General features: G+C 39.8%; 1 protein-coding gene across 1 annotated transcript in view; it reads left to right on the forward strand.

The window, feature by feature from the left end:
• Positions 1–9004, forward strand: part of STMN2 (stathmin 2) — a 55318-nt gene extending 46314 nt beyond the window's left edge. Inside the window, exon 5 of the mRNA XM_004479093.5 lies at positions 7644–9004. Within this exon, the coding sequence (XP_004479150.1) occupies positions 7644–7703 (60 nt within the window). The 3' untranslated portion in view covers positions 7704–9004. The remainder of the gene's footprint in view (positions 1–7643) is intronic.
• Positions 9005–12339: the final 3335 nt, after the last annotated feature.

A 12339-nucleotide genomic window follows, 5' to 3' on the forward strand; every position in this document is an offset into this window, starting at 1 on the left:
TCTTGAAAGCACATGGTGCTGTAGTCAACATTTGGAAAGACACTAGGAAACTGCACACTTTTTTAAAGGCATGCTTCTTTCCATAGCCCACTTATAAAGTTGACTTTATGTACCAGTACAAAGTTAAAAAATATTAATAGAGTTGGTTTCATTCAGTTAAAGGAGTTTGATATTTCCTTGTCCCATACCAAATTCTCCTTCCCCCCAAATAGACAAGTGAATTAAAACAAAAAGTAAAGAAAATTTTAAATAATCCCTTCCAGTCCTCAGAACTTTGTATAATACTATACAAACTTATCATCATTTAGGGTTGATTTTTTTCACATCTTAAATTTTCAAATTTGTAATGTACCACTTCAGAATCCTTCTATTTAATGACTTGATAACCCCACACATATATTCCCCAAAATAATGGTGTGTGGATTTTTCTGGAGTCACTTTTTCCTGGAAATAATTAGTCTTTGGTGTGTTAAAAAATTTTCTGACACCAAGTCCCAGAAACTGCAAGGATGGGACACAGGCATCTGTATTTTTAAAGAAATTCTCCTGATAATTCTGATATGAAGCCAGGTTTGAGAACCAGTGATCTAGCCTCTACTGATTTAAACCTCAGCTGACAGTGGTCTGTCTCTTATTGACTAATGCAGCCTCGGTAATTTCAGGGACCACATTTTCCCTAGTATTCCACAGCTAAAGAGATACTTTTCAAATCTAACAGGATCTTTGGCCAAGGATCTTTGGTCAGCTAAGATACCTCAGGAAATTGGACTATTTCCTTCTTGGGGCATATCAAATTTACTTCTGTTTGATATATTTTAAATAGGCTGAAGATTTGATGGGACATTTTTGTTTACATATTGTGTTTGTATATACTAAAACTTCTTTTTTTCCTAAAATATGACAAAGTCAGGTTTTTCCCCCTGTGATCAATGTCTAGCCTTTCATTTGAAAGAAATTACTAATATGAAATTAGAAATTAAAAATAGTATCAATAATAATAGCAATGATGAAAACACCTGAAACTGCCAATACAACATAAACTCTTCTAGAATCTGCCACATCAAAAGATGGTCACTGCTGAAATGACATTAATCATTCAGTGAGTATTTATTGAGTCCTTACCAAACACTTAGGAACCTGGAAGGGGATGTGGCCTCAAAAGCTATTTAGCATCTCTTTCCCAAGGCAGCCAATATAAAACCCAGCAGCAGATAAGATAGCACCAACAAATAGAGAGTAAGGCAACATGTAGTATGGTCCAACATAGACAGTGCCTTTCATAGAGAGGCACTAAAGAACAAAAAATAAACACACACAAGGCTACCATACCACGTGCTCACAACTTTGAAAGCCTTCACAGTCCTATTGATCAGGCAGAAAATGTGACACAAGTCCTCACGAGCTTTCCAGCCACCAGCCTGCCATCCAGCCCGCCAAGCATATCCTCGCCATGGTGCCCGTGGCAGTGTCTCCAGGCCATTCACTGATAAACTCCTACTTCTCCCTCAGAACTTCAGCCATGTTGGATCGAAGCCTTTAGCTAAAGCTGAAAACCTAAAGCAAAAGCATCCCAGCTGTAATTTAGAATCTACTGGGGAACTCTTTAACATAGGTGATTTCCTATTTAACTATCTTGGGTGGGGCCCAGAGGTCTGTATTATTTTCCAAACTCACCAGGAGACTCTAATATTTAGCCAGAGTTGAGAATAACTTCTTAAATAATAAGCTTCTTAAATAGAGAGTATGCTTTGTTATATAGTCATAAATCATATTTAATTATTTATGATCTTTATGCTACAAAAAAGGATGTTACACTCACTTTTTTTTAAATATATTTTTTATTTATTTTTAAAAGATACATAGATCACACAAAATGTTACCTTTAAAAAATGTAGGGGATTCCCATATGCCTCACTCCCCACACCCCCCACTTTTCCCATATCAACAACTTCTTTCATTAGTGTGGTACATTCATTGCAATTAATGAAAAATTTTGGAGCACTGCTACACAGCATGGATTAAAGTTTACATTGTAGTTTATACTCTTTCCCAGTCCATTCAGTAGGCTATGGCAGGATAGATAATGCCCTGCATATGTCCCTGAAATTTCATTCAGGACAATTCCAAGTCCCGAAAATGCCCCCATATCACACCCCTTTTTTTTTTTTTTTTTCCTTTTTTCAGCAACTTCAGTGGCCTCTGTCTACACATCAATGCTATAATTTCTTCCATTCCTAGAATCACAATAAGTCTATAGTAAAATACCAACAAGTCCACTCTAGTCCATATTTTATCCCCCAATCCTGAGGATTCTAGGATGTTACACTCACTTTTATTTCAGTTTCCTCCCTAGCACTTCATCTCAAGACTTGAGCCTATTACATAGAAAAGAATCAAATGTGGAGAAGGGTGTGGGAAAGGGACAACTGTGCCACAAAGACCTGTGTTAGGCAGATCCATTTATGTCTCTGGGGTGGAATGACATGAATAATCGTAGCCAGGAATCCAAACTGCCACCTGTGAAGTGGGACTCACACTCGTATATCCTGCTCTGGTGAAGTTAAAAATGTGCTCATCCCTGGAATGATATAATAATAGAGGTGGGGGGAAGGAGAAAGGAAGAAAATGCCTATTCTTTCCATGCAGAAAAGGTTAAAAAGATATTTTCTTCCCCCAACATGTCCCTTCCTTCTCTAACACACTGCACTGCATTGCCCAGAAAATTTACTGCCTGCAGCAGCAGTTCTCTTATTCCCAACCAGGAACTGCAATGAGTTAATTAATTAAAAAAAAAAAAAAATCTGTTAAAGCAGAAGTAATCATTTTTAAAATTATATGTATATTCATTAAGCATGTAATTTTTAACCTTATACCTTTAAATGTACACTCATTTGCCAATCTCTTGATGTAGGGCAAGCCGTTTTTGAGAAATGGATCAGTTCTGTTGTTTTTCTTGAATTATCTATACCCATATCACATTGGCTATGATGTATGGTTTCAATTTCTTTAAAACTGAGGGAGGACTAAAGACATCTACAAAATAATATGGATGCAGACTTTTGCAACTTTTCCCTAGCTTTTACAGTGATCCACTCAATATCTACTAATGTTTCATTTTATCCAGTATTTTCTCTCTACCTCGTGCTTTTCCATTTATGTAATATTTAAATTATGTAGTTAAGTTTTCAAATGCAACTAGCTAGACAGCTTTGGCAATACCACCAGCTCTTATTAAGCACATAATCAGTGAGAGGAAAACTGTGGACACACCAGGGAAGCGCCTGCTAGCTTCAAGCACTCAACCTATAGGTTTCAGGAGGGACTGGAGAGTTGTTTAACCTGGCAAGTCATTTAAGAAGACTTTTACTGGGCCTTGTTGAATTCTCTACCTAGTCCAGATTGCATCATATTTTCTTGCTTTTATAACCCTACTGCATCATCTCCTAATCAATGCCAAGACTACCATCTCTAGTACTGTTAAAAAAAAAAAAACCCAGGGAAATTTCAGTTACTCAGGAGTGTGGGAAGTAAGAAACCCAGATAGCCTGGACAACTACTTTATTCTCTCCAACCGCAAAGTTCAGTACTTCAGAAAGAAAAGGAATTGTTTCACTGTAATTGGTGTTTCACCTCTAATAATATAGAAAATACCAAGTGAAGCTATTTTAGCCATTATCTTACTGATAACAGCATCGCAAAATATAATATAGTTGAAAATGATCAAAATATTTCTTAAACGAATAAAATTCTGCGACTATTTTTATAAAAGATGATTTTGATGCCATACAACTTTCACTAAAGATTTCAATCATCATAAATTTGCATTAATTGTAGCCTCTCACTCATCTGACTTATTTATTTTCCTGTCATTCCGATTCATGAATGCCATTTGTGTAACCATTTACTATTGAATGTATCTGGTGAATGAATAACAAAGGAGAAAATGGGATTGAAACCAGCATTTATTGTTTGCTTTAAGTCAATCAGTTTACATGTACTACCACATTTAATCCAAGACAACTCTTAAAAGGCGATCCTGTCATCCCCATTTCAAATGGTCCTTAGAGACTATAAGCCAGTTGGCCAAGATCAAAAAGCTAAGCAGACCACAGAGTCAATATTTGAACCTGAGTCTCTTTGACTCCAAACTTTTATACTAAACTTATGCTAAAACTCTTTATCAGGGAGAACAGATGTGGCTCAAGTGGCTGGGTGCCTGCTTCCCACATGGGAGGTCCCCAGGTTGGGTCCCCGGTGCCTCCTAAAATAAATAAATAAACAAACAAAACAACTCAGGGGAGTCAATGTGGCTCAGTGGTTGAGCACTGGCTCCCCACATACGAGGTCCTGGGTTCAATCCCTGGCCCCAGTACCTCAAAAAAAAACAGAAAGAAAAAAAAAAAACTATCCAACATTGCACAGTAAGCAGACTGGGAATCAATATTGGAAATTACTAAATCAATCAATCCCATTTATGAGATTCTGTCATATTAGTCCCTTTAAATGCAAGATGAGGTGAACATCATCAGGAACTGATACCTTAGGTCATCCAGTTCAAGCCCCTTGTTTATATTTGATACCTACTGAGGTTAAGGGAACATAAAGATGTACAGAAAAAAGAAAAGGCATATTTCTTAGCTGCCAGTATAGGAATCTCTCCACTAAATCACAAGGACCACAGTTTTCCCAAAAACTAACTTTCATACCTTATGTTTTGTCATATCAAAGGAACATTGTATACAATATAGTTCAATGCTAAAACATTATTTATTACACTTTCCTTATAATGGAATTAGGAGAGTATATTGCAGAGAACATTATATATTTAAATATGTGAGTCCTTCTAGCCCAGTGTCTGGCAAATAATAGGAGCTCAGTAATGAAATAAATGTTACCAAAGAATGGCCTTGACTTTTTTCAGAGTATTACAACTGCCTTAATAACCTTCGGATTCAAGGTCTTCTGATAATTGCAAATAGTTTGCTGGCAAGAAAAATAGACTATGTTGAAAATTACATGCTGCCTGCATGTCTGCCTTTGATTCTCCCACATTTTGATATAAACTCACAATACAATTTCATTAGGATATATCTGATTTTTTTTTTTTTTTTAAAGATTTATTTTCATTTATTTAATTCCCCTCCCCTCCCCCGGTTGTCTGTTTTCTGTGTCTTTTTGCTGCGTCTTGTTTCTTTGTCCGCTTCTGTTGTCGTCAGCGGCAAGGGAAGTGTGGGTGGCGCCATTTCTCGGCAGGCTGCTCCCTCCTTCGCGCTGGGCGGCTCTCCTTATGGGTGCACTCCTTGCGCGTGGGGCTCCCCTACGCGGGGGACACCCCTGTGTAGCACGGCACTCCTTGCGCGCATCAGCACTGCGCATGGCCAGCTCCACACGGGTCAAGGAGGCCCGGGGCTTGAACCGCGGACCTCCCATGTGGTAGACCGACGCCCTAACCACTGGGCCAAAGTCGGTTTCCCTATCTGATTATTTTAATGTAAAGTTTTCCAATAATATATTTACTAAAATGCCTGAAAATAAATAATACTTTGAAAGTATTTATTTAAATTTCCATTCGTTTCCATGCTATCTCAAGATTGCAGTTTATATTTGTTCTTTCCTACGGCAAAATCTATTTTACAGTTAGTTTTGAGTTTAATAAGAAATGTATCCCCAGATTATCAGAAATTATCATTAGTGGCCTAGTAATACTAATTATAATGTTTCCTATTATACTGTAAATTTGAGTTCATATGTACCTTTAGACTGGAGGCTCTGTTTGCTTCTAGCACAACGATGGTCTGGGCTTTTCATCAAAGCTCACCTCAGATTAATACATTTCTTTGTGTATGAGAAAAAGACTTCTTTGCATCTTTTTTCTCATAATAGCAGAATAGAAAGAAAGAAGAGTCAGCTGTATCCTTGCTAATTTCTACTGTGACATTTCCACGCAGAACATGATTTCTCTATGCATGCCTTTTATCCTTCTCTTAAGGGCATTTTTTGAACAAAAAGTTCATTTAAGCCAATTAAATAAGATTGCTTTTAAACTCTTTCTCTAGAGTCAACATCCTGCTTACTCTAATTCTGTATCTCTGAAGGAAGTGTGGAGCGGTATATGTTCCTTCTCACCCCCAAATCTTCATTTGAAAGAAACATTTTTACACATAATACATAAATAAAATTTTCTCCTCACAGTAACATTAAAATTGTGTAGGAGTGGTTAAGGGGGTGGGCTCTGGAGTCAGACTTCCTGGGGTGTTAGTTCTGCGGTCTTGGGCAAGTTACTTCTGTGCCTCAGTCTCCTCATCTGTAAAATGGGGACGATAGTAGAGCCTCCACCACAGGATTGTTCAGAAGATTAAGGGAATCAATGCAATTATATTCTGTAGGTATGTATACATGATACATATTAATTGTCTAATTAATGTTCGGTATTATAAAGAACCCTGTTAGCAAAGACTCCTTTCAATACAATTTAATGATAACTTTCTTTATAGCTAGTTAACATCATTACCAATGAACTAAAGAAATCAAGAAATTTCTGACGCTTCAAGAGAAAAAAAAATAGCAATATAAATATTCTAAATTTAAAAATTAATTATGCTAATAAGAATTAACATTTTAAAATTTAACAAACATTTATTTAGCACCTATGATTTGCAAGACAATGTGCTTAGTCATCCTTGAACCAAAAATCATCATCTTCCTTCCTCAGGAAGTTCAGTTCCCAAGCCAAAAGTTAGTGCCTCAGTGCTTTGTGTAACTAGGCATTCGCCAGTCAGAAAGCATCGGCTAGGCTCATGAGACACAAATGAGGAAGGATAATCTTGGCCCTCGATGAGCTGATAGTCTGGTGTGACACAGGAGACAAGAGCTGAAATGCCCATAACGCAAGTTAGAATAAAATGGTTGCCATAGAGAAGGACAGATTTATGCAAGTGTTCAAACGGAAAACGAGATTTCAGCTTGTTTGTAGTTTTGTGAAGATTTTCGTGGAGAAAGAGGCAATTACTACAGGTCTGAAAGATCAAGTTTATGATTCTGATCATGAAGGTAGAAGACTAGGAAATTCAAGCATTGAAAATGGCATGGAAAATAATTCCAATAAACTGAACTATCAGGTGTATGTTGGCAAAGGGTAAGGGGTAAGACTGGAAAGGTCATTGAACTCAAATTGTGAAGGGCTTTCACTAACAGTTGGGGAGTTTAAGAAGTCCAAAAGTCTTCTAATCCTCCCAAAGTACCCATCAGCCATTATAAAGTCCTTAAAATATTGGGGAATAGGAAAAACATCAACAATAAAAATGATAGAGCAAGACGATGTTTTGTTACTCTTCTGTGGTTTCATGCAGTATTTAAAACAGTTGAAATTCTCTTAATCGTATGGCCTTTTGGTCATAGATTTAATCAAATACAGTACTGGGTGTTTTTTAAAGGCAATAGAAGTCTTGTAAAGTCTTCTCTAGTATGACTCTTCTCAGGTCCCATGTTTTCCTTTCTTGTAAATTGAGAAACATTCCTAAAGGAAGAAACTAGACTGGGTTACTTCCAGCCCAGCACATGGTATGCTACGGAGAGGGCAGGCACTCCTGCCATGCGGTCAAACAAGGAGACTCGGTGACACATCTCCCATTGGTGTTTTCCAGGAGAGGCATGCTGCTGAGGTGCGCAGGAACAAGGAGCTCCAGGTTGAACTGTCTGGCTGAGGCGATGGAGGGTATGGCACGCCCCACCGTTAGTAAATCCCCCTGCCTATATTATAACGGATCATGCGATATCGGTATGGGAAATGTATGACATGGTTTAAAAAAAGAACTCATAAAAAAAAAACAGAATCAAAAATAAAAAAAATCAATGCGGTCTCTTTGCAGAATGTTTTGCTTGATGTTTAAAAAAAATACCTTGGATCTTATTTTGTAAATACTTACATTTTTGTTAAAAAATACAAGTATTGCATTATGCAAGTTATTTCATAATCTTACATGTCCTGTAACAGGCTTTCGATGTTGTGTCTTTCCACTCAAATGAATTTGCTAGGTCTGTTCTTTTTGAAGCTCCCCATGTCTAACTCCATTCCCTGTCCTTTTCATTCCAACAGAAAAATGAGGTCAGTAGACAGTCTATGGTGCTAGAAACCCACCATTGCCTAATGACCTAGACGGCTTTGTAATCTCTGCGCTTGATTAAGACCGTACCTAGATCACAAGTGTTATGACTCCACATGAAACTCCACATTTGTTCGCTCATAATCTATTTATCGCCTAGAAACTACAAAAACCAGGCTAAGAAAAACCACCCATCATAGCATTTACTTCTGCTTCTACTTGATTATGTGCTACAAATGTGCTTTGGCTTTAGAAAGGGATGGAAGAGAAGACAGATCTGAGATCAATCTGGGTAGAAGCAAAAGAATAACTGAGCCTTTTAAAGTACTGAACACAAATCCAAATCCAAGTGGTTCAAACAGCCGTGAAAATGTTCTTTATCAAGTGGGCTTACTTTTCTAGTTTAAGTTCTTTTGATGGAATGAATTAATGTGTCAGGTGGCTTATTTGTGGATGCCATGATTGATGATGTTCATTTTAAGCTCTTACCTATAGTACAAGTACATGATGCTACTGAATATATTTCCACTTGGAAACTGTGAGCTGGTTGTTGCATTAAAACACACAAACACACATACACAAACAAAATCAAAAACACTGTGGACTTTCACTCAAGCTGGTCTTTCTTCCCCAGTGTGAGGCAATCCTGCCTATTTTTAAAAGTACTCCATCTGTGAGCACTGACTCAGTCAAGGGGGCTAGGCAGGGCGTTTGTGCCAACTAAAAGAATCACCAGATACCCACCATAAGTACCTAGTCGCAGTTTTGAAGTTGTTTCTCCCCAACTCCCAACTCCTGAAGGTTGCTGCCTGCATATTTACTCTTCATTAGTGCTATTTTCCTGTATGTCATTGTGAGCAAGCTGTGATTAATAAAGAATTGGAGTTCTGTGAACTAATAAAGGGTTGGTGTGTTCTCTTGCTCCTTCATATGTCTGGCCCTGGAGTTCAGATCATGAAAGGGTGGCTATTGGATTAGACACGTCACAGGCAAGGAGACAGTAATAGGAGAGCGAAGGAAACTCCTGTCCAGCTGATTCCCTTCCCTTCTGCAGCAGCAGGTGGCCCTTCTTTTCTCTTTCCTCCCGACAAGCCCTCCAGGCAGAGCCCGCAGGACTGAAGCAGGCCCAAGGGTGCAGACGACAGTTCTGAGGAAGAGAGCCCCTTTCCTTGCTCTCGGAAGGTGTCTGGCATCAGCTCCTCTGCCAGACCTCAGGTTCCCCCGTGCGTCCTAAAGGACCCCTTCCCCAGCCGAGGCCATCTGTCAGAATAGGATTCCCGTTGCGGTCCTGCTGAGCCGTGAACTGCCAGCCAACAGAAGGCACACATGGACACGGCAGGGCCCCGTCAGTGACCTAGATGGACCCCACAGGACCAAAGGAATCACATCCAATTTTAGCAGAAAATCGTTTTTAAAAATTGAAACCACACAGGTTTGTGATGAAGTAAATTTGGTGACAGTCCACAGATACACAAACAAGCCAGGTATAGGGCAGAGGCCCCCTGGTCTCTAGCCAGAGTATCCTTTATTGGTGGGAGTCCAACAACAAATGACACACGCTCTAAAGCACGCGCCCCATCATCTTCCTTTGAGAAGTCAGCATCTATGACTAGCAGGAAATAAGCTGTATTTGACACTAGTGTTAGGTAACTTCCTTTGAAAATCATTAGTTGAATGACTCATTTTGCCGGATCCTGTGATAGGCCCTGGAAATATGAAAATGCCCAGCTGCGAGAACCTCACAGTCTAGTGGCTTATCTTGGACTAAAACTAGCAAACAGGATATTTTAGTCTGTGCAGCCTACTGAGGAGAAACATACAATGTCTGCTGGCTTTCTGAAATATTAACAGTAGTTGGCAAACCTCTCCTATTACTTTGTGGGTCCCTAAATTGGAATTGCTGACTGACTAAACTTCCTGATTTCAAAGGTGAAGAAACTAAGGTGCAGAGAGAGACATGATTTGCTCCAGGTCCTGATACTTCCGTCTCGTGAATTCTCCTTACAACTAGCTCACTAGCAGACCGTCTCCAAATCTCACTACACTGGTGAAGATGGGCCGTTTCTGTGAAGTGGCCCTAGACTAGTGGCTCTCAAATTTCAGCATGCTTCAGAGTCACCTGGAGGGCTTTGTTAAAAGCATATTGCTGGCTCCCAGCCCTAGCATGCCCATTCTTTAGGTCTGTGCCAAAGCCCCAGCATGTGCATTTTTTAGCTTGTTCCCAGGTGATATGAATGCTACTTATCTGCAGACCTCACTGGAGAAGCCGATAAACAATGAAACTGGTCCAGGTATGGATCTTGTTGGCTACCACATTGAGGGAATCCGTTTCAGTCTGGACACCTTTACAGGGAGTGAGGGTGGGCAGAAACTCACTCAATTTTATTTTTAAAACATAAGGATGGGAGGCAAAGAAATCCAAGAAGGAAAAAATGAACTACACCTTACAGGATAATAATATAATAGAAGGAACTCACTTAGGGTGGGGATAGGGCTAAGAAATGGGTGACATCAAGAAACCTGGACTTAGTATCTCTCACCCAATCTATTACTTCAGTAGAATTTTAAACATCTGGAGATGCTCCTGCCCAGCTAGAGATGAACTAAGAGCTCTATCAAGGGGGATGCCGTTGAGTGAATTATCTGTAGTTTGCTAGCCCAGTACCACACACAGATTTTTTTTTAACAGAAAGTCTTGGTTTCCTTGGTAGAATGTTTAAATTGTGCATATGGCTTTGAAAATTTCTATGAAAATTCATAAAGCTCCATTGGTTTGATGATTCTTCCTCCTTTCCTATTTCCTTTACAACCAAAAATATATGAAACAACCAAATATTGGCAAGTGCTGTTCTCTTCTCTGGTGAGGTCCTGCCTTCAGACGGGACTAGATTTCACAATACTTCAAAGAAGAAAGCAAAGGTATTAATGTACTGACAGCCACACTCCACCCCATATACTTCCCTCCCACTGACAAAGAAAATGAGAAGGGTAAGACCTGGCACCCTTGGCTGTAGTGACAATAATCATCTCTTGTGTTTCCAGCCCTGGACAAGACAATCACCCTTGACTGCCAATCACCTTAACAGCTACTAACGCAAACACAGAGCCCCAAACAAGGCTAGGAGCCCAAGCTCCCCAAACTACATCTGAATTATCTTAAAGCACTCCCTGTCCCTCATGTCCCACCTCCAAGTAGCATCAATTTAATCTCCCAGTTGTCCCTTATTCCTTGCTTCTTTTCTACTTCCATCTACTTTTCATTCTCCTTTCTACTCTGAACAAATCTCTGTCCTCTCCCACTCCCTCCCCTTTATCTGCCCAATAAGATCTGCACTCCTCTGCTCTCCATGGCATTAAAGTGCCCCACTAATGGTCTCTTTCCTTAAGAATACTACTTTTCTTGGATACCAGACTATGCACTTTGATGTGCAAATGACATGGAATTTCAGGCCTCCGTTGCAAGCGCTGAACTCTGCCCAGATAATCTTCACTACAATATCCACCAAACCCTCAAACTCAACCTTCACATCTCAGTGGATTAAAGCCACTCACGTTTATTTTCTTTTCATGCTACATGTCCAAACATGGGGCACTGTGGACTCTGCTGTGTATCATTCCTCAATCTGGAGCCAAAGGCCGATGGAGCTTCCTCTGTCCACAGCACTGCTGGGCACTGTGCCCGAGGGACAGTGAAAGCACGGCCAAGGGTACACTAGTTCTCTTCAAGCTTCTCCCCAGAAGTAGGTTATTCACATTTCATTGGCCAAAGCAAGTGATATGGCCACATTTAACTGGCAGGAAAGTGCTATCCTTTCATGAGCTCAGAGGAAGGAAGCAGAAATATTTGGTTAATAGCACTGATGACTGCTATCCTTTCCACCAAACATTTGGCTCAGTCTCCTTCCCACATGCAAAGTACACACATATCCACCCCCTCACCACCCCCATCCCCACCCCAAGGTAGAAAAGTACCATGGTATTTGGTCATAGCAGCAAGCTCAATGCCCAGGCTCTGCGATGCACAGTACTCTCTCTGTCAGGTCTGATTGTGGGTCCTCTTGACCAGAGACAACTAAAAAAAGACAAGATTTCTTCTCTGATATATTCACTACACAGTGGTGAAATAGGGACAGGATAATCACAATAAGCATGCTCATTCTAAAGGGGAAGAATGAGAGCACAGCATTCACTGGATCATAGTAATTCTCGTGTCCCACTGGTCAGACTTTGTACAGGC

The sequence above is a fragment of the Dasypus novemcinctus genome, chromosome 14 (assembly GCF_030445035.2).
Source record: "Dasypus novemcinctus isolate mDasNov1 chromosome 14, mDasNov1.1.hap2, whole genome shotgun sequence".
Taxonomy (NCBI): domain Eukaryota; kingdom Metazoa; phylum Chordata; class Mammalia; order Cingulata; family Dasypodidae; genus Dasypus; species Dasypus novemcinctus.